Source organism: Fopius arisanus, unplaced genomic scaffold (assembly GCF_000806365.1).
Source record: "Fopius arisanus strain USDA-PBARC FA_bdor unplaced genomic scaffold, ASM80636v1 scaffold00079, whole genome shotgun sequence".
Lineage (NCBI taxonomy): Eukaryota > Metazoa > Arthropoda > Insecta > Hymenoptera > Braconidae > Fopius > Fopius arisanus.
Genome location: NW_011887818.1, coordinates 76,939 through 102,905, shown reverse-complemented (window position 1 = coordinate 102,905; position 25,967 = coordinate 76,939). Strand labels below are relative to the sequence as shown.

At 34.5% G+C, this 25,967-nt stretch overlaps 2 protein-coding genes across 5 annotated transcripts in view; one reads left to right on the top strand and one right to left on the bottom strand.

Moving 5' to 3' along the window:
* The window catches only part of DAAM (disheveled-associated activator of morphogenesis-like protein), a 54,476-nt gene extending 50,589 nt beyond the window's left edge, over window positions 1-3,887 (top strand). For all 4 annotated transcript variants that reach the window (XM_011310859.1, XM_011310860.1, XM_011310856.1 and 1 more), the window contains exons 6-8: window positions 357-793; window positions 908-1,206; window positions 1,281-3,887. In XM_011310859.1, coding sequence (XP_011309161.1) covers window positions 357-793; window positions 908-1,206; window positions 1,281-1,547 — 1,003 coding nt within the window. In that variant the 3' untranslated portion in view covers window positions 1,548-3,887. The remainder of the gene's footprint in view (window positions 1-356; window positions 794-907; window positions 1,207-1,280) is intronic.
* A 1,942-nt stretch (window positions 3,888-5,829) lies between these two features.
* The window catches only part of LOC105270178 (visual system homeobox 1-like), a 73,112-nt gene continuing 52,974 nt past the window's right edge, over window positions 5,830-25,967 (bottom strand). Inside the window, exons 3-5 of the mRNA XM_011310941.1 lie at window positions 9,415-9,589; window positions 8,884-9,057; window positions 5,830-6,613 (exon numbers count right to left, since the gene is read on the bottom strand). Coding sequence (XP_011309243.1) covers window positions 6,423-6,613; window positions 8,884-9,057; window positions 9,415-9,589 — 540 coding nt within the window. The 3' untranslated portion in view covers window positions 5,830-6,422. The remainder of the gene's footprint in view (window positions 6,614-8,883; window positions 9,058-9,414; window positions 9,590-25,967) is intronic.

The window sequence follows — 25,967 nt, the reverse complement described above, 5'->3', positions numbered from 1 at the left end:
AATTTTGTACGGAATTGATAAATTTCAAGTGGCGGACGACTAAGCTACCTATTTTTCTATCTTTATTGGAATAAGACTTCCACTTCATTTGATACTTTCCAAAATTTTCTGCTACTTATTTCCATTAATTTTGGTGATTTAAAAGAAATGGAAAACAATATGCATTATTTCGTCTCGTATAGGGTGATGGTCTGAAGAGATAGAATCCAAGAAATGGATTTCTTCGAGTATTTCTGAATGTATAATGAGTTATGAAAATATGGCACAAATGGGATTTTCTAGAGCACAAGTTACTACAGGGTGGAAATGGAATGTTTGACTATGATGATGAATAATTTGGTGTTATGGTATTTCAGGGTGCCACATTACGAGCAACGTCTCAGATCGCTGCATTACAAGAAGAAATTCTCGGCAAGCATTGCAGAGTTAACACCAAGGATGAGAGCGGTACTTGAAGCAAGTAGGCAGGTTGCGAGATCTCGAAGACTGAGGAAGTTACTCGAACTGGTTCTTGCACTCGGAAATTACGTCAATCGGGGAAATGCCCGAGGCAATGCATGTGGCTTTCGTTTGGCCTCGTTGAATCGGCTCGTCGACACAAAATCTTCATGTTCCAAAGGCACTACTTTGCTGCATTATCTTGTGCAAATGTTGGAAACGCGATTCCGGGAAGTTTTGGATATTGAAGAGGACATGCCGCATGTTAGAACAGCGGCTAGAGTCAGTATGGCTGATCTTCAAAAGGAAGTTGCTAATTTGAAAAATGGCCTGCAAGATGTTCAACGTGAAATCGGTAATAAAGAAACTGAAACGTGTACTTTCACTCGAGAAATTCTCCCCAACGCATCACAATTTCTTCACATCAATTCGCTAATTATTTCATTGCATTGTTTTTTTTTTATATCAGAATTCCATAGAGGGCAAGTACAAGTACTGCAGGGTGATATGTTTTTGCCAGCTATGAGGGATTTCCAAGCACAAGCCACTTGCAGATTAGCAGAAGCTGAAGATCTCTTCCAGGATATGAAGACCCGATTTGACAGAGCAGTTAGATTATTCGGCGAAGATTCTGCGGGTATCCAACCTGATGAATTTTTTGGTATTTTCGAAAATTTCTTACAGGCCCTCGCAGAAGCTAGATCAGATGTTGAAAATATGAGGAAAAAAGTTGAGGAAGAGGAACGAAGAGTTAAACAAGAACAAGAGGTAAAGCTAATGCTCAAATTTATTCAATTATATATATTTTCTCTCGACTCATTAGTGATTTTTTGAATTTTCAGTTAAAGAAACGAACGATGGAGAGGAAAAATTCGCGTGAAGGAATTTTGAATAGTATCGCTTTGAATAAGAAAAATGAAGTCAATGCCAACGGCTCTGGGGATAATAAAGGAGAATTCGATGATCTCATTTCAGCGCTACGAACTGGCGATGTATTTGGTGAAGATATTGCTAAATTCAAACGTTCCAAACGTCGTCCAGTTACCCCGAGTGGTCAAGAACCTCGTCGTCATAGTATTCATCGTGAAGACTCACGAGAACGCCACTAGATGGCCCCATCTCCTTGATATCTATGGTAATCGGTACATTATTTACCTGTCTCCTCATCAGTTAAAAATCTCTCGAAATTTTCGCCAAACAAAAAAGTCATCTGAATTTTACGTTAGACAAGTTCAAATTAAATTTCAATTTAAAAGGGCCATTAAATTTTCTTCATTTATTTTAAAAATTGCAAAGATTTAGGTTTTACGTGTTAAATAACAAATGATTTTTCAATGAAAACGCGAATTTTCATAAGCATTTTGGAAATTATTGTTTGACCTTTCAATTGTTTCACAGTTTTTCAGTGCACGATTTTTTATATGGATTTGAAAATAGAGAATTACCACAATATTCGAGAAATTAACTAACTGATTCATCGAAGCAGAATTGGCCAGAAATTCCACCTTATTTGTCGTTAAAAATTTCAAGTTTTTTTAATTGAAAATTCACGTATAGCTTTCCAACAATGTAATTGGATCTGGTATATTTTATATTTAATTCAAGGGACCATGTAACTTTAACGGTATCATCAGAGTATAAAATTTGAATTCCATTTTTTCTAGGGTGAAGTGTTTACTTTTTCCACCAAAATTGTTATACCCTGCGTAAGGGCGTTATAAGGCGTTTAAGAATTTGATTTTTCAGAAATAAACATTTCGCCGCAAGAAAAAATTAGATTGAAATATTATACTCTAATGGTAACCTTCGTTGGAGTGATCATCACTAAGGAAAATTTCAAATTCAATTTTTTCTTAGGGTGAACGGTTTATTTTGAGAAAAGTAAATTATTACGCCATGTTTAACATAATGATAGAGTGTTCCAGAATTTCATTTTTCAGGAATAAACGTTTTACCCTAAGATAGAATTGAATTAAAATTTTCTACGCTGATGGTAACCGGCATCGAAATTACATGGTATATCTTTCATGTTGTAGAATTATATATTTCCCTCTGGACGGAGGCAATTATTCAGTAAAAATTACGGAACGATTTACGTAATTCAAAGAAAGGAATTGTTTTCTGTCAGTTTTATAGGCATGGTAGAATATAAATCTGAAACGTTCAGTAATTTTTCAAGTCCATACTGAAAAACGGACGAAATTGTCACATAATTTTGGCCGCACAATTAAAATCTCATAGAAAATTCTAGATTTATTCATTACAGTTTGAAATGTTATTTCCACTTTATTTTTCCGGTAATTCTAATCGAATTTTTCTGTTCGTGTGGAGGATGGGTAGAAAACCCAATTTATCGCGTAATGTCAAAACTTGTTTGCGATCGGGGTGGCTGATTGAGGATAGACTGTGAGATATAGACCTGAAAAATATTCTTGTTTGAACGATTGAAAATCTCGGGCTACAACAACATACGATTTATATCGTATCGTCCGGATACGGTTATCTATGATAAGTAGGTAATAAAGTCATATATTCTAGAGTCGTTGTCAAGATTTTTCATAATTAAAACTGGAAAGTTTTTTATCCAGGTCTGATATTTATGTGGCAAATATTTGAAATGTGATTGATTGGAAAAATGAACATATCGAGATTCATTACCATCTGAATTATTACCGTATTGAAATTTTCAATTCAATACAAAAGGAATGGAAATGTAAGAGAATGCGGAAGAGATTGTTTTTTAGAAATGATAATAAAATATAAACTCATGTAAGAATATAGATATACTATAATAGTTTAGATATATGTATAGAAAGAAGAAAAGTTTAATCCAAGAGTCTGTATGAAATATGTGACAGGGCTGCATTCATTCATTGATAATGTATATAAAATCATGAATATATTTATTCCTTTTTTCATTATCCATGTCATTCATTAGTCATTTTAGCGTCGGGGTAAGAAGTTTTCATGGATGTAAGGATTGTATTTTATGTCAATTTTAATGAAATTTTTTGTACTGTTTTATATTGGACCAATATTCAACGGCTTCGGATACTTTTCATGAAGTCTCATAAGTTCATTGTTTACCACAATAAAGGCCTACATGAAGTGATAACTCGAATGTTGTCTTGAAATATACAAAGTCTGACTTTTTTTACTTCCACAAAAAATGACAATTGAGCAAAAACAAAAGTAGCTAATGAGCCAATTTTTTTGGTAATTTTTCAGATTTGAAGAACCGTATAAATCGAGCTCACACTACTATAGATTGATGTGTAGGTATCAATAGGTAAAAGCTTTTGTACTTTTGTAAATATTTAATAATGGTTCAATCGATATTCCATTTGAATACATGAAAATGTTCAGCTTAATATATTGTTCTTTATTATTAGGATCATATGTAACGAATGCAGTGAAGGGGCATAAATAAATAAAAAAATACAAAATCATGTGAAAGAAATGGGTGTTAATATTTTTTTTCAGAAATTTTATTTGTTAAGTACACTAGCCGACTACTACGCATGCGGCAGAGACATTTAATTCGCAAGAAAAGGTAACGTCGAAAGGAATATCATGTATGAAAACATCTTTGGATGCAGAGCCGATATAACAGGTGTGAGCTTCTCATGATTACAAATCATCTAGTCATTTGTCACACAATCTTGGAATTCCATAAAAATTTTCATGCATGCTCTTCCCCGAATATTTATTCATTATCTTTCCTCTTACGCAATCACATCTGTCTCTTGAATTGAGTAATATTTGCATTTTTTTCAACTGTTTCCATTGTTTCAATGTTCTGAGAACATATCATTTCCATTTTAGTTTTACTTTTTCCCAGTCATTCGATTGTTTAAATAATACGTCATTAACTTACGTGGTCTAGTCTAGTATCCATTCGCGTCAAAACGTTGAAATTCTCGCGATATCGAATTAATAATATTCAGAATGATTCGATAATTTCTTCATGTCCCTGGAGAATTCCCATAATTTTTTAAATATAACATACAAAATTTAAAAAAATGGTTTGCTTCAATAGTTTCTTCTTCTCTTCCTCAATTTTTACACGGGGATTTTTGGAAATGTCTTAAGTTTCTACATCAACGAGGCGTTTTCACCATCACATTCCATCAATATTATTATAGTTGCCTCAGCAACTTATAAAAAAATAAAAACAGGAGAATCACGAGTCTCTCACTCTCTCTCTCTCTCTCTCGCTCACACTGCCTAATATTTTTTTTAGCCACTCCACCATTGAGAATAATCAGGCCGTGGTCCAATAGTTCACATTTCACTAATAATTATTACTACCAGTGAACTTTTGTCTTTATCACTCACGTTTATTTCGACAAAGCCACGAGAACCTGTCCGCTCTGACGCGTTTTTTTAACCACATATATTTGTCATTTATTTATAAATTTATATATTCATATATTCATTCATTTATTTATATTTATTTGTATTTATAATATATTTATATACAGTGGGTTTGGATAATTGTGAGGCGGGTTTATTTATAGGAATTGAAACCAATGAAAAGCAAAAGAATTTTGCTGTTCACTCGTTTAGTTTTCTGGAGTAGATTCTCGTTTTGACTAACAAACCCATAGATCGTTATTCATTACCTCATTCCATCCATTTTGGGAATTACAATGATGCCTTATGCGCTAAAAAAAACTTATACCAATATATTGCACTTTTGACAACAGTTACGTCTTAGTTAAGTACTTGGGGTATAGGACTTTGAGTCCAAAAGATTTGCACGTCATTCATTTACATTCTAGTTTTCGTTCTTTCTGAAAATCTTTATCAATCATCTATTTTAGTTTTGAATCTCCTTGCCAATTGCTACTGAAAACAGTTCAAAACAATCAATGGAAATTATTTCGATGTACTATTTCACGATTTCTTTTTCGTTAGATTCAGTAAATTCGTTGCAAGTTGTATTCGATAAAGCAAAATCATTCAAAACATTGAGACACTTTTATTATTATTCTCTTGTGATAGGCCAAATGATGAGAACTGTATGATAGGCCTCATTTTGTAGACCTTTAATTCGTTGATAATAATAATTCAAAACAGTTTGGTGAAAATTTCCGCGTAATCAATTGACGGTAATTCGTCATCATGTGCGGAGATTAGTGTCCAATAAAATATTACGTATTTCTTCCGAGAAATTTTAGACATGTGTTGTCGATGTTATTGAGATCATATTGTAATTTTTATCTGAATTGTCCGTGAAATATTACACTATTAGGAATTTATTGAAATTTCAGTTCGTCATCTGAATTTCCAATTATGTGAATTTGAATTAAATTTCCCTAAAAAACGGTCACTAAATTTTTATTTATCTCAAAAATGTAAATAAATAGGGTTTTTTATTTTAAAGAATGATTGATTTTTTAATGAAAGCTTGAATTTTTAAATTGATGTTAAAGATTTACCATGAAATGCAATTAAGTTGTCAATAGATTGAAAAATCCTCAAAATGATTGCCTCAATTTTTAACATTTTCACGGGTCTTCACGGAAATAAAAATTGAAAATCACCAGAATATTCCGGAAATTAATTAAATCATTGATGACTTCTTCTAGAGATATTTAACATGACTTTGTCGTTGTTAAAAATTTCAATTTTTTAATTTGAAATTTCAAGTGTAATATTCCAAGAGTGGACGATAGCAGGATTAAAATTTTCTGAGTCGCTTCCATAATAATGGGTAAGTGAATTACGAATTACGTTATTGTTATTGAACATTTCCCTCCGTGTGGGTATTTTAGTGGTGTATCCGTAGAAGTGTGTATTGATGTTAATTGCAGAAATGCCATCGGGAAATGTGAATTCACCATCTAGAGTGGATATTCAACGGAAATGAAGTAGCATGGATCTCCATTGGTAATTGAAATAACCGGGTTGCAATACATCGATGGTTCAAGCACTTAGTGGGTGTTATTGGGAGATGATTATAGGATAGTATTTGTGAATTAAACCGAGGCGTGAAGTGTATTGCCCGGTGGTCCGGTCGGATATGAGGTGCTTCCGGGTGCTGAGGTACTAGCATTAGCTGTTGAGGATGATGCTGGCTGCAGACTCAGTTGCAGTTGATGTTGTTGGGCTTTCGCTCTCAGACATGCGATACTCTCGTTCCTTAACTGTTCCGTATCCTGAACGACACCTGTTTCAACCAAACAATTAATTATTTACAGTTTTAATTGGTAAAAAGTGATGATTACAAAATTATTACGGAATATTAGTTCTGCGAAAAATACATTGTGACGTATTTTCTCCTGTTCCCTCAACTAAATTTATGTCCCAGAGTTTTTCTTGTTATTCTTTCGTTTTGTGTTTTAATCGGTGACCGTGTCATTTTATCTTCCTTATTTTATTCATAAACATTATATTTTTATTATTCAACGCGCTCAGATTTTATGGTATTTCCAAACAGACTATTTCATTTGGTACTATAAAATATGGAGAGTCAGCATATAGTTTGATGCGCAGAGCGAAATTATTTGTGGTGGCCAAATTGCTTCGATTGCGCACTAAATGACTATCAATGGCAGGAAACTAAATTATTAACATTAAAATGGATAGAAAATAGTAGTGCAAGTATTAGTTACGAGTCTATACAGTCGTATTTTCATTTAAAAAATGATTTACCTATTGATTCGACTAGAGTCCCAGAAAAAAAGATCAACTCGAATTTTTGCTACAAGAAAAATTTTTCGCGTGACTGTCAAACCTATAATTATTTATTAGGTTTACATCTTGGCGATTTACTTGAAATAATAATAATAATAATAATGTGGCATGTGGAGAATCCGTACATCGATTTTATCATACGGATGGAGTTAGGTAAGCAATTTCATGGTGACGCATGGGTCCTTCCATTAGAAGATAGTTGAACTGTGTCTGATCATTGTTATTGAAGATGGTAAAGAAGTAGCAGAGCAAAAACCGTGAGAATCTTTATCTGAACATTTTGAGGACTGAAACCTCTCTGAGGCGCCTCAGGTTTTTAAAATACGGGAGGAGCTGGACTTGGACGGATGTCCACTCCTCACCAAAAATCTTAGCATCGCACGAATAAAAATATTCAATAAAGATTACGTGTCTTTTCTGTAATCCCGGAGCGAAATGCGGTTGTAGGAAGTGGTACGGAACTGTCACGTAATTTTTATCTGAATTATCGGTGAAAAACTTTCGGTTACGAATTTTACAATCCAGGAAACCAAAAAAAGATCAAGAATGCATAGAACAAAATGTCTAAAGTTAAATTTTCGTAATTCAACACTGAGATTTGTGTTTATTCAATTCGAATGTGCCATTTTTATCATAATTGAAACTATTGATTGTACACATATCAACCCCATTACTGTCACTACCAATCGCTGACAGTGTGCACAATGCGAACAAAACCATCATGGTGGGAGACATGCATAGATATAAATGGCTTTGACTTGTCGGGCTGATCTAACCAGACATCACTTCACGATTGTCGAATGACTATTCTTAAGGTATTATCCAACCCTCGAGCTTCACGTTTAACCTATTATTTATTTCATTTAATCTAAAAGGTCTATGGTTTACCCGTATGTTCTAGAATTTTACGAATTTTACGATAAAAATTAACGAAAATTGAAATATAGATCTTGGGAAATTAAAAAAAGAATGAAGAATGTGTAAAAAATTATTAAATTGCCACGTATCAGCAAGAAGATAACAGGTAAAATGATAAACGTTTACTATTTAAAGTAAAAATTTATAATACAGGGACAATCAAAATGGAAAACCATTTTTTTGAAATTTTGTATTACTATCGATTTTTAATGATGGACATGAAACGTGAAAAGGACACTTGTTTTTCAGAGTTTCAAGAATATTTTGAAAGAAAAAGAAATCAAATTGGATATAAATGAGGGAACGAGAGATGTTTGAGAAGTAGAAATAGAAAAAATGCTTCCATTCGGAAGCAAAACTAAATTTTCTGATCAAAAATTAGAGGAAAAATGTAATTGGGTTTTTCATCTTTAATAAAAATTGATTTATTAATGAAGCTCCAATGGATTGGAAATTCAGGGAAATTATTGGTTGCATTTTCTCCATTTTTACGGGTTTTCAGTGTGATCAACACTTGGCAATTGAGAATCATCAGAATATTCAAGAAATTAAATGATTCCTCAATGAAGAATTGTCAAAAAACTTTTTTCTTACTTAAAATTTTAAGCGTAATTTTCCAACCGTGGCATGACAAAAGAATTTAGCTTGCGGCAAGCTATAACTGAGAAGATTGAAATTATTTATATTGTTATAAACGCCCGAGTTTTTCCTATTTCTGCATGTTCTATTGAGTATTAATTGTTTTCTTCGATACAGAACACCTGTCGCTCGCCTTTTGTCGTATGTCTTGATTATTGACGTACGTATCAATATGTTGAAACTCACCTGTCGATGCGCTGCCCATTCCATCTTGACTTTCCTGTCCACTCTCTGAACTGGTTGGTCCACCCTGGTGATGATTGTGATGAGGACTACCACTGCTGCCAGCATGATCATTGCCACTATCCTCCCCACCAGATTTGAGATGCTCCGCTGCTTCAATCGACTTTCGGTGCATCCCTACGGGGCCACAGTCAATCATTTCTTGATTAGTTTCGAAATCTTGACTAAAGCCGCTTGTCTTAGACGATTGCGCTGATAGAGAACGGACAGAAAAGAATTCCGAAATTTACCGTGTGATTTTTGGAAATTTATTATTTCTCTTATTGATTCTATGTTCTCTCTATCCCTCCCCTCATGAACATGAACCTCAATATTTACTGAGTTTTCTTCTTCTTCCGCTTGTCGCATTCGAACAAGCAGGAACAAAATGAATTCAACTGGCCACATTTTATTCTAATTTTTTTCCTCGCTCTCAGTTTTTAAAAATGTAATTAAAAGTGTATGAATTTTATAAGGAGTTACAAAAAAACTTACCGAGTAACCATGGTGCGACTGACTCATTCTCCTTTGCACTCTTGAGAATTGTTTCTGGAAGTGGCAAAGAATGCCGTACCATTGCACCGTATAAACCGTACTCCGCCATTATGGTACTCCTACCCCAGCACTTCTCAGTTTTACGCCATTTCGCTCGTCGATTCTGAAACCACACCTGGAAACCAAAATATCAGAGGGATTACAGCCTGTCCTCTCAATCAACAATATCAGCACAAAAATATATTGTATCAAATCTGAAAGGTATTTTCTTCAGACAAGAAATTTTCATTCAATTGATTATTCTAGTCTGGCGCTTCGACTCCGCAAAACTCCGCAGTGCAATGAAAAAAAAAAGACAATTACTTGTACTTGTAAGACTCATTACTAGCCACCCGTGGCTCTATCGCCACGTGGCAGAGTATCCAAATTGTTTCAGTATCAACGAAAAAAAAGACTCCCCTAGGCTAAAGAATGGTCCCGGACACACGCAGGGAAACCCTCTCCAAAGGATAATTAGTTATTAGACTTTTTAAGGTATTACTGATACTATCCTGATGTAACCACTCTGTTTAAATGACCCAACACTTTTTAAATAACAGGAATGAGGATAAAAAAATTGAAAGAGTTGCTTAATGTGATGTACAGAAAGGGTAAATAACGGACATGAGATGAAAAACAGACGTATTGCCCGACGGGGGCTAGGGCGTGTACCAATTTGTACCACAATGCTGAAGTCAACGGCAGAATAGCAAGGCTGTAATTCGTGTCAACGGTAAATGCGCGTTGTCCTGTCAATTTGTTCCTGCCAAACCTGAAATTATTTTCTCGTTGGGTGTACCATCGGACGGTTCTTACGCTGTTTTATTACTTTTTCTACAATAATTATATCCGTGTTTTGTAATTGACAAACTGTCTTCTCATTCTTTTGTCAACTAACCATTCACTTGCACAACTCTTTTTCACTGTTAAGATGCACCATGAAATTACAATTATATTTATCTGGGGGTTTTTTACAACTGTTTGTTTGCCAATTCAGGCAATGGAAATTTGATTTTTTTTTTCTGTCAGAGTAACTAAAAAGGATTAAAACCCATATGCGATTTATGGGTACATAATTATTGCGAAATGCTTAAATTATTATAGATAAGGAGTAGTGTAGAAAGTTATATAGTAGGTAGAAAGTTAGTATATATATATTTATTTATTAGCAGTATTAAGTAATGTGAATGCAGTCTATGTCATTGCTGATTTATTTTTGTTTATTAAAGTTCGTGTGAGAAATGTCTGGTTTATTGGAGTTAAATGACACTTTGCAAGAGCTTTCTGCTTTTATTGGGGAAAATCGCTTATTGAATATGTAGTCTGTGTTCTAAGGAGCCAGGTTGATACCAAAGTTGGGAACATGCGCAGTGTTCGCTGTTGGCGTATCATCGATCAGACCAGCCAGTGAACTATTGGACCAAAACAAGAGAATGAGAATGAGAATCAGGAGTGAATTGTGGGTATGTTTTCAACAGATCACCACACAGAGAGAAATATTCAATAAAAGTTACATATGTTGTCCGTAATTCCTTGGAGAAAGGTCGTTAAGGAAATTTTTATGGAACTGTTTCATCATTTTTGTCTGAATTTTCTGTCAAAAAATTATGGTATCGCCACGTAAATTTTCGTAGTCACTTCCGTAATCGGTAAGCGAACCTACGTTTCGTAATTTTTATTGAATATTTCTCCTCACGTGACGAAATAGCAAATTCATATTATTATGAAGAAAGTATTGTTTCAAAGATTTTGCACTTCATTAAATTCTCAGGTATAATCTGTTATATTACCTCAAGACCTTTGAAATTTTTGGAATGTTTCGAATATTTTTGGAATGTTTCGGCAAATAGCTGATAATTTTGTACGTCTAGGTACATTACAACTAATTCTTTTCCTTATCAGGATTTTGGATGATCGCCATTCTATATTCGTGGTCTCGTGACACTTTAAGTTGTTGTCGATTTAATTATTTCCCTGGCAGCAGGAAAATTATTAAAGAGAATTTCCCTTAGCTTATCAATTTCTTTTCAGAAATCTGTTAGAAATTTGCGTCCGGATGTTGATAGATTGTCCAAATAGGCTAGTTAATCGTAGAAGGGATATACTACGAGAGCACAAGTACTGCTCTCTGATTGGACCAGAATCGTAATAGGAGAAATAATCCACCGAATACCCCTAGACCTTCCAAACCAATCGGACATTTCCTTCATGTTTCCCTGCGCGGCAGCGATCGGGAAATATCCGATAATTTTGAAGGTCTCGGGGTATTACAACTGATTATTTCTCTGCCAACAGGGAAATTGTCAGAGTGAATATTTCCCTTTAATTTATCACTTGACTACTAAATAATAATGATAATAATAATAGTAGTAATAATAATAACTGTCATGGTTAATAATGGAGGAGCAGAAATGAAAAAGATAAATATCTCGACTTTTTTTTCAGTTTTTCAATTGGCTATTTACCGAGTTATAAAATATTTATATGGAATATCGTAATGAGAAATATATAATAGATATAGATGGTATAATATAGGCCTATTTGATAAAGTCGTATTATGGTACAATTATATTACAATGAGTTTCACTTTTTTTTATTTAAATCTTATCAGTTCGAGTTAATTTAGGCTAGATAGTAGACTTACCGACAAATCGAGTCATTGAATCAGTATTGCATCAAACCGTTTTCCACAAACTCATAGAGGATGTCACGAAAATCGTAATAAGAAAAATGATTCACCGAATGCCCTCGAACTTGAAAATTAATCTAATGTTTCCCTCAAGTTTCGCTTCCCCCTCTCATTGTTATGCAACGGAATAATCCGGAAATGTCCAAGTACAACTGAATATTTTTCTTCGTTTACAACAGCTTTCCAATATTGACACCAAAATTGATGTTCTCTTATCGTGTTTGTCGGATTCTGCTGGTAATTGACTTGCGTACACGGAGAGAAATATTTAGTAAAAATTACGGGACTTTCAGGTCGTTTATCGATTACGGAGTCGATTCGAAAAATTTATGTGACGGTATCGTAATTTTTCACCGATAATTCAGATAAAAATTACGGAACACCGCAGAAAAATTTCGTGACTTCAGATAAAAATTACGTGACAGCTCCGTAAAATTTCCGACAACCGCATTTCGCTCCAGAATTATGAAAAATACACGTAATTTTTATTGAATATTTCTCTGTGTGTATCTTCATTGATTCGATGTTGTGTTAATCAGCGTCTAGAGTGAAGTTTTCATGATATTTTTGGGTTTTCGTCCAATGCTCCACTCTTATATGCTCAGTCAGTTGGAAACCAGCTGAACTCATTTAGCGCCGAACTCACGCAGAAGTGTGGCTGAATCCTCCAGGTTTTGGCCAGCGGTAATGAATGCAATGGCGTCCTTAAATACCACCAGTTTCACCTTGTTTACCGCTGAGAAGTCCAGCCCATGACGAGACGCCATAATTCATAACACTTGTGGCACACTTAGATTAACTTAATACTCATAAATATGATCGTGAATGTGTAATCATCGATAGAAGTCCGTGGCTAAAGTCACTCATGACGATCTACCTGAGATTCGAAGCATTCTGAATTTACGGTGCATTTCTGCTATATTTTTTAGTAACTTGAAAATTTCTTGAAATTTCAACTACAAGTCATCTGGATCTTCAATTACACGTTCTTATTCAATTTTAATGTAAAATGATCACTAATTTAATGACTTATTTTGATTATTTTTCTCGTCCGAATGTCAGCCAATAGAATTGCACCATTGGACTGTTTTTTATATAATCCACGCGAAATTCAACTAATAATTTTTCGAGAATTTTACTGGTAATTTTTCATGGTCATATATTTAACAAGCAATCAATTCGCTAGCCCACGTAACCTCCATCGAATTTGACAGATAGAATACAATTGTGTTAATTGAATAGTATTGATTTTTAATCTTGGCTCATGGTGCTTTTCTATTGGCCGAAATTTGGATAGAAAAATAATACCCCGAATACCTAATTTTATTAAATTATCATATGTAACAACAACAGCTCCAAATTTATCGGGTATTTGTCTTAAGGTCCCTTGCAAACAAACGCAGTCGTCAAGTTTTTCAGAAAATAGTATATTTCTGGAATATTGGGATGGAATTTTTTACTCGTGTGGAGTTTGGCGAGTCGAGCCGAAGGTACGGCGACCAACCACAATTGATTTTCAAGTTTTCGAGTTTGGGAAGTATAGTACCAATTCCCAGACGAGAAATCGTGATAAGCAGCACGGAAATTTTTTTTATGCCACCGCGGCCGGTAAGACGCATTTCTAACCTCTCTTCGTTCTGATAAAAACGCGTTTTCGGTCACAATGACATAAAATAGCATCATAGCCACGGCGGAAAAAGTGATTCTGACTCATGCGCGTTATAATGTTCGCCTTCGGTTCGAACTATAAAGCTGCATTCGTCAGATTCCCCTTTTCCGTCCTAGGCGTGAAAAATACTATTATGTCATCGCGGCCGGTAAGACGCATTTCTAACCTCGCTTCGTTCTGAAAAAAACGCGTTTTCGGTCACAATGACATAAAATGGCATCATAGCCACGGCGGAAAAAGTGATTCTGACTCATGCGCGTTATAATGCTCGCCTTCGGTTCGAACTGTAAAGCTGCATTCGTCAGATTCCCCTTTTCCGTCCTAGGCATGAAAAATACTATTATGTCATCGCGGCCGGTAAGACGCATTTCTAACCTCGCTTCGTTCTGATAAAAACGTGTTTTCGGTCACAATGACATAAAATGGCATCATAGCCACGGCGGAAAAAGTGATTCTGACTCATGCGCGTTATAATGCTCGCCTTCGGCTCGAACTATAAAGCTGCATTCGTCAGATTCACTTTTACCGTCCAAGGCGTGAAATAGTATATTATGCACCCCTGGGAAAAAATACTTTTCGACCGTGGTGCGTATGCTACTTTATGTCCCAAGGGATAAAATGCGCGATCGAACCGAGGTTAGGCTGGGACATAAAATACTATTTACATCTGAAAAACTTGATTCATTCATTTGTTTACAAAGAACCTATCGTAAAATACCCGATAATTTTGGAGCTCTTGTTGTTACATGTGATAATTTAAGAAAATTAGGTTCTTCATGGTGAGTAATAATTTACTTTCCCATGAAAGCTTGAATTGTGATGCACATTATGAGAATTCAACATTAAATACAATATTGAGTTTTCAATAGATTGAAATTTTAGAGGAATCGGATTTCACTGTTCGCAGAAAGTGAATCAGGAAAATCGGCTTTTCCAAATTTGATTCAGTGATGACTGACATTTACTGACTTCTCATGTACAATTATCCCTTACTGGGTATTTCATCCCGACATACATGATACCATAATACCATCCCTATTATTAGGATTGCATCCCTGCGAAATTTTCTATGTTACCACAGTGCTGAACCTATACATAGAACCTAGCATTCTAGATTTGGTTTCCCCTGCTACGATCTCTCCTGCATTTGGGTAATATTTTATGATCAGGCGTCATGTAACTGCACTCGCATACGAAGAACAAAGAATCTTTGTTTCTAGGATGGAATCATTTGCTCCTAGGAACTCCTCTTTACAGAATTCGAGGAGCGAAATACCTTTCATTACTGACAATTTCATTAATTTCATGGGTTTTCTATACTTATCGAAAGGGGAAAAATTATAATTCACACACAGCCAAAAAATTCTATGAAAAATTGTCATTGCGCTAATTTTTACCGAAATGTTCATTAAAAATCAGTAAAATCTATGTAGAGCTATAGCTGACAAGAAAAATTTGTTGTTCACCTAAGAAATAATCACAGCGGAAAGATTAGATTCAGCTCGTTATTCCTGTTAAGAACTATTAATCAATTCGAGAATAAGTGTAAATAAATTTGTATTGCTAAATGAATTTGAATTGAAAAATAAATATACACGAATTTAGTGGACTTTATGTATAAATTAAATACAACTTATTGTCCTAGAACATATTGAAAGTATATTTGGGCCAAGCATATTTTCCTTTTTGTGTGCAGCACATGTATCTAGCATATATCAAACTATATATTCTATATTTTCGGCTAACCGTTAAGTATATATAACTGAAACATATATTAGAATCTATTTGATTTCGATAAGGATGCGATTGCAGACGACATCTGCATTCCTGTTATACCCCAAATAATTGGAACATAAATTACGTTTATATAATTATAAGTTATAAAATACACAATACACTTTATACTTCAATGTCAATTGTAACATGTTTTCAAAAATATGAAGGACTGTTTTATATTCCTTAAAAGTAATTTCCATGTAATTTTTTCTTGCGTGTAAAAATGAAAATCGTTATCCGCCATTTTGTGGGAAACTGACAATGAGTTAAACTGCTCTATATGCTTTCTCTGTTCTAAATAATTAGAAAAGGAGAACGGTGCTGTGCAGGGAAATCTGTGAGGTTAAAAATCCCCGTGAGAATATTCGTCTTTAATTCTGGTGGAAAATACTGGATGAAAATATAGAGAGTTGACTGCGATGCGCCTGCGAATTGATACGGCTTGTCGGTTATAAAACGCCAAGCGTATTGGATGCCTCATTCGCTATGATCATCAATTACAGCCTAAGCATCTACCAATATTGTGTTTCAAGGGTGTGGCATACATATTAAGACAGATCGGATGCCGTTCACCTTTCAATTAATCAACAAAGATTTTGCAACATCAGAATCGAAGAAATGCGCACTATTGATACATCTATTATTCTTAAAACAAGTATAACGTAAGTACACGGAGAGAAATATTTAGTAAAAATTACGGAACTTTCAGTTCACTTACCGATTACGGAGTTGATTCGAAAAATTTAAGTGACGGTATCGTTATTTTTCATTGATAATTCAGATAAAAATTACAGAACACCGCGGAAAAATTCCGTGACTTTAGATAAAAATTACGTGACAGTTCCGTAAAATTTCCGACAACCACATTTCGCTCCATAATTACAGAAAACACACGTAATTTTTATTGAATATTTCTCTCAGTGTATCGTTGCACTTAAGGTATCTATGCAGTTACTTTCCGCTCTAGGGCGTAAAGTATTCACTTTCTTCTCGTTTTTCAGACAGCAAAATACAAAGTTTCATATGCAGGCATGTTGAAAAATAACATGTGTATCTCGGGTGCGAAAACACTTACTTTCCGCCCTTGATGCATAATAGACTTTTTTTTATTGTCTCAGACTTAACTAGAACTCTTCCTGCGCTGAATAAGACGCGCTGATTCTTATTATCCCAACTAGAAATTCATTATTTTTACTTTTGAAAAAAAAGAAACAAAAAGGGCCCACCTCTTTTTGTTTTTTGAATATTGATCTTCAACCCTTCATAGCTCCGCGATTTGTCAACTTAGATGGTCCTGGTTGGTCTTAAAATACGAGTGTTATGACGAAATATTTCATAGACACACACATATTTCAGACGTGATTTTGTTATTGAAATTTTCGGGACATTTCCGCCATGTACCTAACAACAAATAATCCATATTTCGTGTTTCTACCATGTGAATTTTTTGACAATTATAAGTAACTGCGGAGGCACCTTAGAATGAGTACATTAATACACTATATTTTTTGATGATTATCAAACAGGTTTTAGAACTTGAATTCCGACACTTTCTTCTCTGTACATTAAAAATGCGTCATTTAAATACGTACGTTCTTGATTGAACTTTGCAACAAATTTGTTTTTGGTTAGCTGATCTGATCCTGAATCAATCTTTACAGGAAATGGCAAATTCATGGCGCTATATTAATTTCTTGGTATTCACTAAGAATACATCATTATTGACGTGTATGATTCACATTGATTTCTCTCTGATTGATTTTTTCAAATGACATAATTTCATAAACATTTCGCTTCATGATTGAAACGGATTGGTAATATTTCTCCAGTGACTCTTTCTGAGTGGTAAAATAGGGATTTCGGTGATTAATCATTTTGGTAATGGGATAATAGAATAAAATCACATTGAAAGCGATACGTGCTTGAAATTGATTATATATATTCCCACAGAGGTACAATCGGCTCTCACTAAGTCAATTAATTCGCATAAAATGAGTAACGAGTACGTATCGGCGTTACGCATTAGTTATTTACCACATCATGGACAGTAGTCTTATTTCTCTTTCACGTGTATGTACGTGGTAGTATTGGAGTACTGATGGGGTCTTGCTAGGTGTCCTGCTGTGATATGGCACGCGTATGGAACATCATTACGTGGGACACTTGCCGGGCATTTTCTAGAGGGAGTAAAACGTTCACAACCTAACGGCTACCTCATCATGTATCTCAATAAATATCAATAAAATTTACAAATATTCATCACTTTGCTCTGTGATTACACGGAAACTAGAATCTAGTATGTATATTCAATATTCTCCTACACGGAGAAAAATATCCACGAAAAATTACTGGTTTCGTATTATTAAGCGGTGGATGTCGCACTGTACTGATGAAAAGTCATGAGAAACTCATAAAAAATCTCTGCAGTTCCCCGGAATATTTACTGCGTAAGGCAACAAAATTTACTGGACTGATCCTCAATTTTCTCCCAAGTTCATTTAATGTTGTAAAATGTTCTGCTAAAAAGCTGAAATATTCGTGGAAGCAGCGGATTTAATAATGGACAGTTCATTTTTTTCGCATCAGTCATTTAATGATTCATGAGATCCCTGTTAAATTTAATGGTTTCTAAAAAAAAATGCACGAAACTTTTCCGTACTTTCTCAGTGATGGACCCGCAAATTTATTGAACGTTCCAGATATATCTCCTATATTTTTTTCTTTACAAATTCACCTCAAACCGATCTCGCTTTCGAGTTATAGGTGAAATCTTCCGTAATTTTCCTTTAATATTTCTCTTCGTGCAAATTATACTTTTTTTGATAATACTACACGGAGAGAAATATTTAGTAAAAATTACGGAACTTTCAGTTCACTTACCGATTACGGAGTTGATTCGACAAATTTAAGTGACGGTATTGTTATTTTTCACCGACAATTCAGATAAAAAATACGGAACACCGCGGAAAAATTCCGTGACTTTAGATAAAAATTACGTGACAGTTCCGTAAAATTTCCGACAACCACATTTCGCTCCAGAATTACGGAAAATACACGTAATTTTTATTGAATATTTCTCTCAGTGTATACACGAGAAAAAACCTATATTACATTCTATATTGTTTCAACTGTATACGTCTTACTTATTTGAAGTATAATAAAATGTACTTGACTCAAGTATTTATTTGTTTGCGTGTTAAATTTTCTCATGATTAATAATTAAAGCACCATATTTTTCATCGCATTGGACTGTTTTTATAAATTTCCAATTGGCTCAGAATAGAATTTTAGTTTTTCATTGAAATTCGCGAATTGATTGTGATGGGAGTTTGTGAGTTTGGATGGGAAATAAAGTAGGTAGAAAGTAGGCGGGGCAAGCCGAGCCGTACACCAATGTATCTACACGTTAATTTAGTTAGTGGAGATTTATATCCTTCCACTTGGCAGTGTGCATGAGCTAGTGGATTTTCTTTGGTTCTCCATAGTGGTTTCCCCACCCGCTGGTTTATTAGGATTTATAAGCGCTCGGCTTTTTTTGCGTATAATACGTTTATTACATTGAGATGGTCGCAAATGACTCGATCTTAAAATGTCGGTGGGCGATGTGTATTTCACTGGTCTACGAGAAATTCAATGAACTGAAAAGCATTATTTATGTGCACTGTGTCCCTTACGATTTTTCCCTCGTTTACTTTGATTATATATCTACCATTGGCACTCATTTTTTGTGATAATTCTGGCGTGGGGACATGTCGATAGCCGACCACCCGGAATTCATTGCTTTGTGTACCAGTTCCGCTCTTTTTTATCCGAATAACTGAAGGGAAAAAAGCATTTTTTTTTTTGGTTTGTCGAATCGATTGAATTGTAATTTAAACAGAAATGTACAGTGCAATGCTGAACGTGTATTTCTGGTCATACATGGGCTTACGGCGATGTCAGAGCGAAAGTGGGGCTTTAGAAAGCTGAAACGGTGCCTATTAATATAAATAATAAATGGGCGAAGGGTCGAACGATTTTACCCTCGATATAAAGGGAGTCAAATGCCATTGGTTCACCCTCTTTGTCGTTTGAGTGTTGCGGGTATCATTGAATCATTGTAAAAAGGAGGATAGAATGAGATAGTGTGATGGGAGAACGTGTGGAAAAATTGATGAGACCACACCGACGTGCCTCATGAGTCAAGCAAACGAGCGATGAGATGTCGAGGAAATGCTTGGATGATGACGCGTGTACACATGACCCTACTTCGAATATACCATAGTCACCCCTAAATTCTATGTACAAGCTGTGCAGACCATCAAGATGACTCGTATCCTTGATGCGATAATTCCATTTTAATTTGACGTACCGCCCGTCGTTCCTTTTATCTTATTACACTTCCATCCCAATGCAACTCCAAGACAATGCTACACACCCCGATTTACTTATTTTAATACTCTTCTATTGATGTTCATTTGAAAATGAATTTTTTTCAGATAACTCATCCTTTTTTTTATTCTTTTTTTCACTCAGTGTGATGCGTAAGCCGAAAAAAATGCAAACGTAAGTCCGTTTGTGTGTCTTCAAAGGAACAAAAAGAATGGGAAATTTTCATTCAACATTTCACCTCTCAAAGGCCTCAGGAATATTGTGGTAACACCAAGGGTCTCGCCGGCATTTAGACGGGAGACAATTTTTCCTCTCTTCTCAGTTGAAGAGCTCTATGTGGTCTGATGTACATTAGAGTGAACGAGACCGCATAATGCGCGCCACGCGCGCTATGATAATTATTTTCAGCTTGAGTGAATTTGAGTTTTGCGTCTGGTGAAAACCACCGATGGCGAGGCCCTCCCTTCCGCCCCAAATCAATTGAATTTACAATAATTAATTCAATGCTTTCTTATTCAAGGGTTACAACATCAAGGAAAATTCCGGCTTCATCTAATCTCTTTCTCGACACCAACAATAAAAATTCATAATTATACATATATTTCAATTCGGTACATACAACGGCAATTTTGAAATTTTTAACAACAATAAATTGACGTGGAGTTTCTCTAGAATTTTTCATTGACGCATCAGTTATTGATATCTTGAATATTCTGGTGATTCTTTATTGGGTGCATGTGACTGGTGTAAAATATGAATTTGCATTTGAAGTTTCAAAAATTATGATGCGATTAAGGAGAGAAGAAGAAAAACGCATGGTCATTGTGATTAATTCTCGATTTATAATGTATTTAGCATCTACAGCTGTCCGCCCATTTTCCTAGTGCTGCTTCTTTCTGACCACTCAGACAGCGAAATTGGTTATAATCTCAGATTGAAAGATCCTTGGGTAATCCCTTAACGATCCTTAAATATGATAATATTTATTTTACCAGACGCCAGGACAAGAGGCTAATAGTCTCTACCAAGACTAGGGTCACTTGATTTATTTACATAGGCAATCACTATTGTAGCGTTGTCTTGTGCTTGAGAATATTTTGGAAAAAACGAAATACAAAACTCGTTTTACCTGCAATCTCTGACTAATCTTGTCTGAATAATTCTTATACACATCTTTTTTCATATCATTGTTATAAATTTAAAAATTTGTCGAATTAAACCATATTATTCAATGGAGAAACTGATTCGATCTAATGCTGAAAAAATGGGAAAATCCGAGAACTCATTGATTAGCTGTCAGGCCAATTGAGCCACCGAGGTGAAAAAAATTATTATTTCTCAATTATTAATAATTATTTGATCGCATCTGGTTGAGATAAAAATTGATCAGTTGATTATAGGAAATATTACATTACGGTGCATATGTACAATTGACAATTCTAGTGGTGAATCTGTCATTATAATGAAGATGCAATTATTGTACTGTCTGAATTCATGATGTCTGCATTAAGATACATCGAATAACATATAAGAAAAATGATAAAATAATCAAAGTATTTCGTGCATAAAAATGGAGCGAATATTTTTAAAAATTCAATATGTTACATATCATTGTATGTATATATATATTTGTATATATATTTCCTGTCAGACGGCGGAGAAGGTGAAAATTGTATTTGTATTGCTCTGTCCGATATATTTTATACTCTGGTACATATGGATATAAATTTTGTGGAATTGAATTTGCAACTTTATTTCTATTCGATAATTTTGTCATTCACAGTGTCAACACTTTTTCATTTTCTATCGAAATCTGGGCGGGCAGAAGTTTCGGAGAAAAGGTGAAAAGGTATTGAGACGCAATTCCAGAGGAGCTCGACCGTTGTGCTCTCGGTGGATCTTTACGGAGTTTCATGCAAAGTTCATTTTCCATTTCTGATGGAATCTTTTCTATTGATGGAGAGGTCGGAAATATGTAACGCCAAGAAATGCTTTTCTCCGGAATTTTCAAAGAGGAGTGTAGCGCGATAGATATGTAGATTTTTTGAGACGACTTTGTGATGATGAATACGTGAGTCGGGGAAAAATTGTTCCATTGAAGTTCAATGAAACTGGCACCTACTCTAAAAAATTGAACATGAGCAACGTTATCTAACGTAAGATTCTGGGTGAAAATAAAATATATAGCAACCGGTGTTGCATTTGTTTTGACTTCAATTAATGGATCCTCGCTCAATCATTTATTTATCCTCAAAAATCGAAGGAGTCGATTTAGCAATTATTTCTGCGTTCTCCCCTACCCTATATTGAAAGAGCAAAGAATTTTTCATTTATTTTAATTTCAATTAATTGATCCTCGCTTAATGATTGATTCATTTTTTATAATCGCATAAATTGACTCAAAAGCGGCAATTTTTAAAAATGATCATTTGTCGATTGTACTTCATTTTAAATGACGAAAAAATCGACAAAACTTAATTAACTAATAAATCGATGAAAGAATTCTTATAAGTAATTTACGTTTCCATTTTTCTGGGATACTTTTCTCAATTATTGCATCCACTCAAAAGTCTCGCACGAATGACAGAATTTCGCTGTTCTCCATTTTTTTCCTGGACAACAAACAATTTTTAGAAATTTCCAGAAATTTTTATTAGAAAAGGGATTATCTAATTAATTCCCGAATCGCCATTACAAAATGTTAGTGTAAATGAGAAAGGAGGGAGGTGAGTGACAGACCTGGCAGACCGGTCAAATGACAGTCAATTACCGCGGGCATGACCGGTAATTACCATCCTGGCAAATCTGACAATTTGGTCACAAATTCTGCGGTCAATTATAGTAAGTTTTCTCGAGTAATACATTTATTATTGTTTTCTAATTTGATTATGAAATAAGCTTTTATTTTAAACTCTCAGAACAAAACCACAACAAAATGACCATCGATTATAATATAGAGAAATTTCAATCATTTTCTTAGATTCTTTAAGGATGTTCTGCCGGTATTTTGTTATTTTTTCTATTTTTCTCAGATTTATTGAAAAATATCGATCGGATAGGGATATGAAAATATAGCGTTTGTCCGTTACATCATCATTTATCCTTTCACAAAGTTTCATCCCGATACACCAATTTTTATAACTTTTCACTAATATTTATTGATTTTTTTTTAATTTTTAGTGAAGAGTTACAAAAATTAGTGTATCGGGATGAAACTTTATGAAAGAGTCAATCATGATGGAACGGACAAACGCTATATTTTCATATCCCAATCCGATCGGTACACTGAGAGAAATATTCAATAAAAATTACGTGTATTTTCGGTAATTCTGGAGCGAAATGTGGTTGTCGGAAATTTTACGGAACTGTCACGTAATTTTTCCGCGGTGTTCCGTAATTTTTATATGAATTATCGGTGAAAAATAACGATACCGTCACTTAAATTTTTCGAATTAACTCCGTAATCGGTAAGTGAACTGAAAGTTCCGTAATTTTTACTAAATATTTCTCTCCGTGTAGTTTTCAATAAATCTCAGAAAAACCGGAAAAATAACAAAATACCAGTAAAATATCCTTAACCTGGTGGTTGCCGATCATTTTACATGTAGAGAATTACTTCAGCATCAGAAAATGATCAAAAGGCGGTCAACTTTGTTTGACCTGGCCGAATCAAAGAAGCCATTTCACATATTCATTTGGAATTCGTAAAATAAGAGAGATCCGGCCGGGATGAAATGCGAGCTAAAATACTGTCGAAAATTCATTACTCACACGATTTGTAGGATGTTCATTCTTTCTCCACACGAAAAGAAAAATTTCTTAAAAATTACGTGCCTGTTTCGTAATGTTTACTGAATACTGTTTTCACTGGCAGATTACGGAACAGGCACGTTATTTCTAGAAGATTTTTCTCTCCATGCAGTTTACTTAAAAAATGGCCGACTGGAGGTATTTTCCGCAGTATTTTTTGCAGTTTCAAAGAATTTTGTTTTTAGATTTCTCTTTTATAGGCTGATAAGGGTTGTCATTCTTTCGATAATGAAGATAATCTATTTCTAGATTTTTCGTGCAAAAGAATTGGCGTGGATGTAATAAATGAAAACATGTATAAAAAAGTTCAAGAAGACCAATCAGTAGAAGATTTATAATTATTTCCTTTCGTCCCGGTTTCTCCTATATAACCGCATAATGATAGTTTACATATTTTTTTACATATTAGGTTGTATATGCGGAGAAAAACATTCAATAAAAATCCGTATCCATACCTTTTCCATAATTTCGGGACGAAAAATTGTTAGGAAAAATTTTACCCAACTATTCCGGCATTTTCCCAGAACGTTCGGTAATCTTCGTCTGAATCTTCCGTAATCGGTAAGCGAACTAAAGTTCCGTAATTTTTATTGCATATTTCTCTCCGCGTAGGCGTTTTTAATATAAAATATATGAGGTCGAAGTTTATTTTTTTTGGCGTGTCGATATCAGAGGCAGTCTGAAATGGGATTCTATACCTGGAGGATTATTTTAACGAATGCTCAATGGCGCCACGCGCTTAAACCTACCGCAACAATGGGACCCAGTATGTTGTCAGGGAATGAGGTTTTCTCTCTCATCTTCACGTGGGTAATCATTTCTGAAGAAGACTTTGGCGGTCATGACTTGCTTCAACCAACGCCACTTGAGGGCAAGCTCTTCTCCTCGAGTAAAAGCTGTTCTTTTTGTGTTCTTCTCTAATCTATCTTCTCCTGCTCTCTCCTTCAAATGCTGTGGTGATCGTCAGGCTTGTCAAAATTCTTCGCTAATAGGGGCCGGATGAAGAGATATGGCTTGGCCACCCCATCTCATTTTTTTTTTATTCGTATACGTATGCGATGATGAGAAAAGAATGAAAATTATGTGGCATCATGTGTCTGAGAGAGTTAAGAACAGATCAAGTGTTTACGTAATGAATAACCATTTTCATCACAACTTATGTCAACTTCTTACAAGCTAAACAAATACCGTTTTTCATTCTCATCAGAAAGTATTATTTAATAACCCTCGAACCAGTGCATGGAAAAAATTAAATGTTATTTACAAGATTCGAATGCTTTAATTGCCAGATGAAAATTCCGCATTATAGGAGAAGAAATATTTGACAAAACTTACTCGGAAGATTTGTAATCGTGTAGTATAATGGCTATTCAGGAATTTTTACTCCAATTTCTGGTAAAAAATTAGGGAATGGTCCATGATTGCGAAACATGTGATTAAACTTTGTTGAATATTTCTCTCCGTGTACATTTTCATACTCAAAATTAACACAGCAAAAAATAATTACTTGAATCAAGTATATTTTATACTTGCTTTAAGTATATAGGTTATATTTTATATTGTATATGTATTTGATGCTAATAAAAATAACGTATATACATAAATCAAGTATAAAATATACTCGAGTCAAGTATTTTTTCCGTGAATGAATTCGAAAGTTGTAATTTACGTGGAGAGAAAAATTCAACGAATCGTTTTTTTACACTTCTGTTTGCAAACACTTACGAAAGTCTTCGAGCTATCGACTCGATCAATTGACTTGAGTTGAGCCGTAAAATCGAACTGCATCAAACAGATATAGCGGAATGTATATTTTCCCTGGAAAAGCAGTGGTACGTTTTGTTTTTGTAAAAACATATCAGTTTTCTTAATTTCTTGTTGAGAAATAATGAAATAATAAAGCAATTTTTATGGAAAATGACTGAAATTGAATTTCTAGCTTTCACAAAGGTTCCAAAAGGTTTCGAAAAAAAAACGCAAGCATTTTTAGGGCGTGTCGGGGTGAAGCGAATTGCACATGTAATATTGAAAGGCAATTCTGTCAGGGACATTTCGATTAACTGCACCACAGGGGTTCATTCTTGTGCTTCATTGAGATCATCTTTTCTCTGCTATTTGTGCACAAGTTAATTCAATATTCACGTATTTTGTGATTCAATTAAATCGGGATTCAGTGTCCACTAGCATCGTACCGATAAG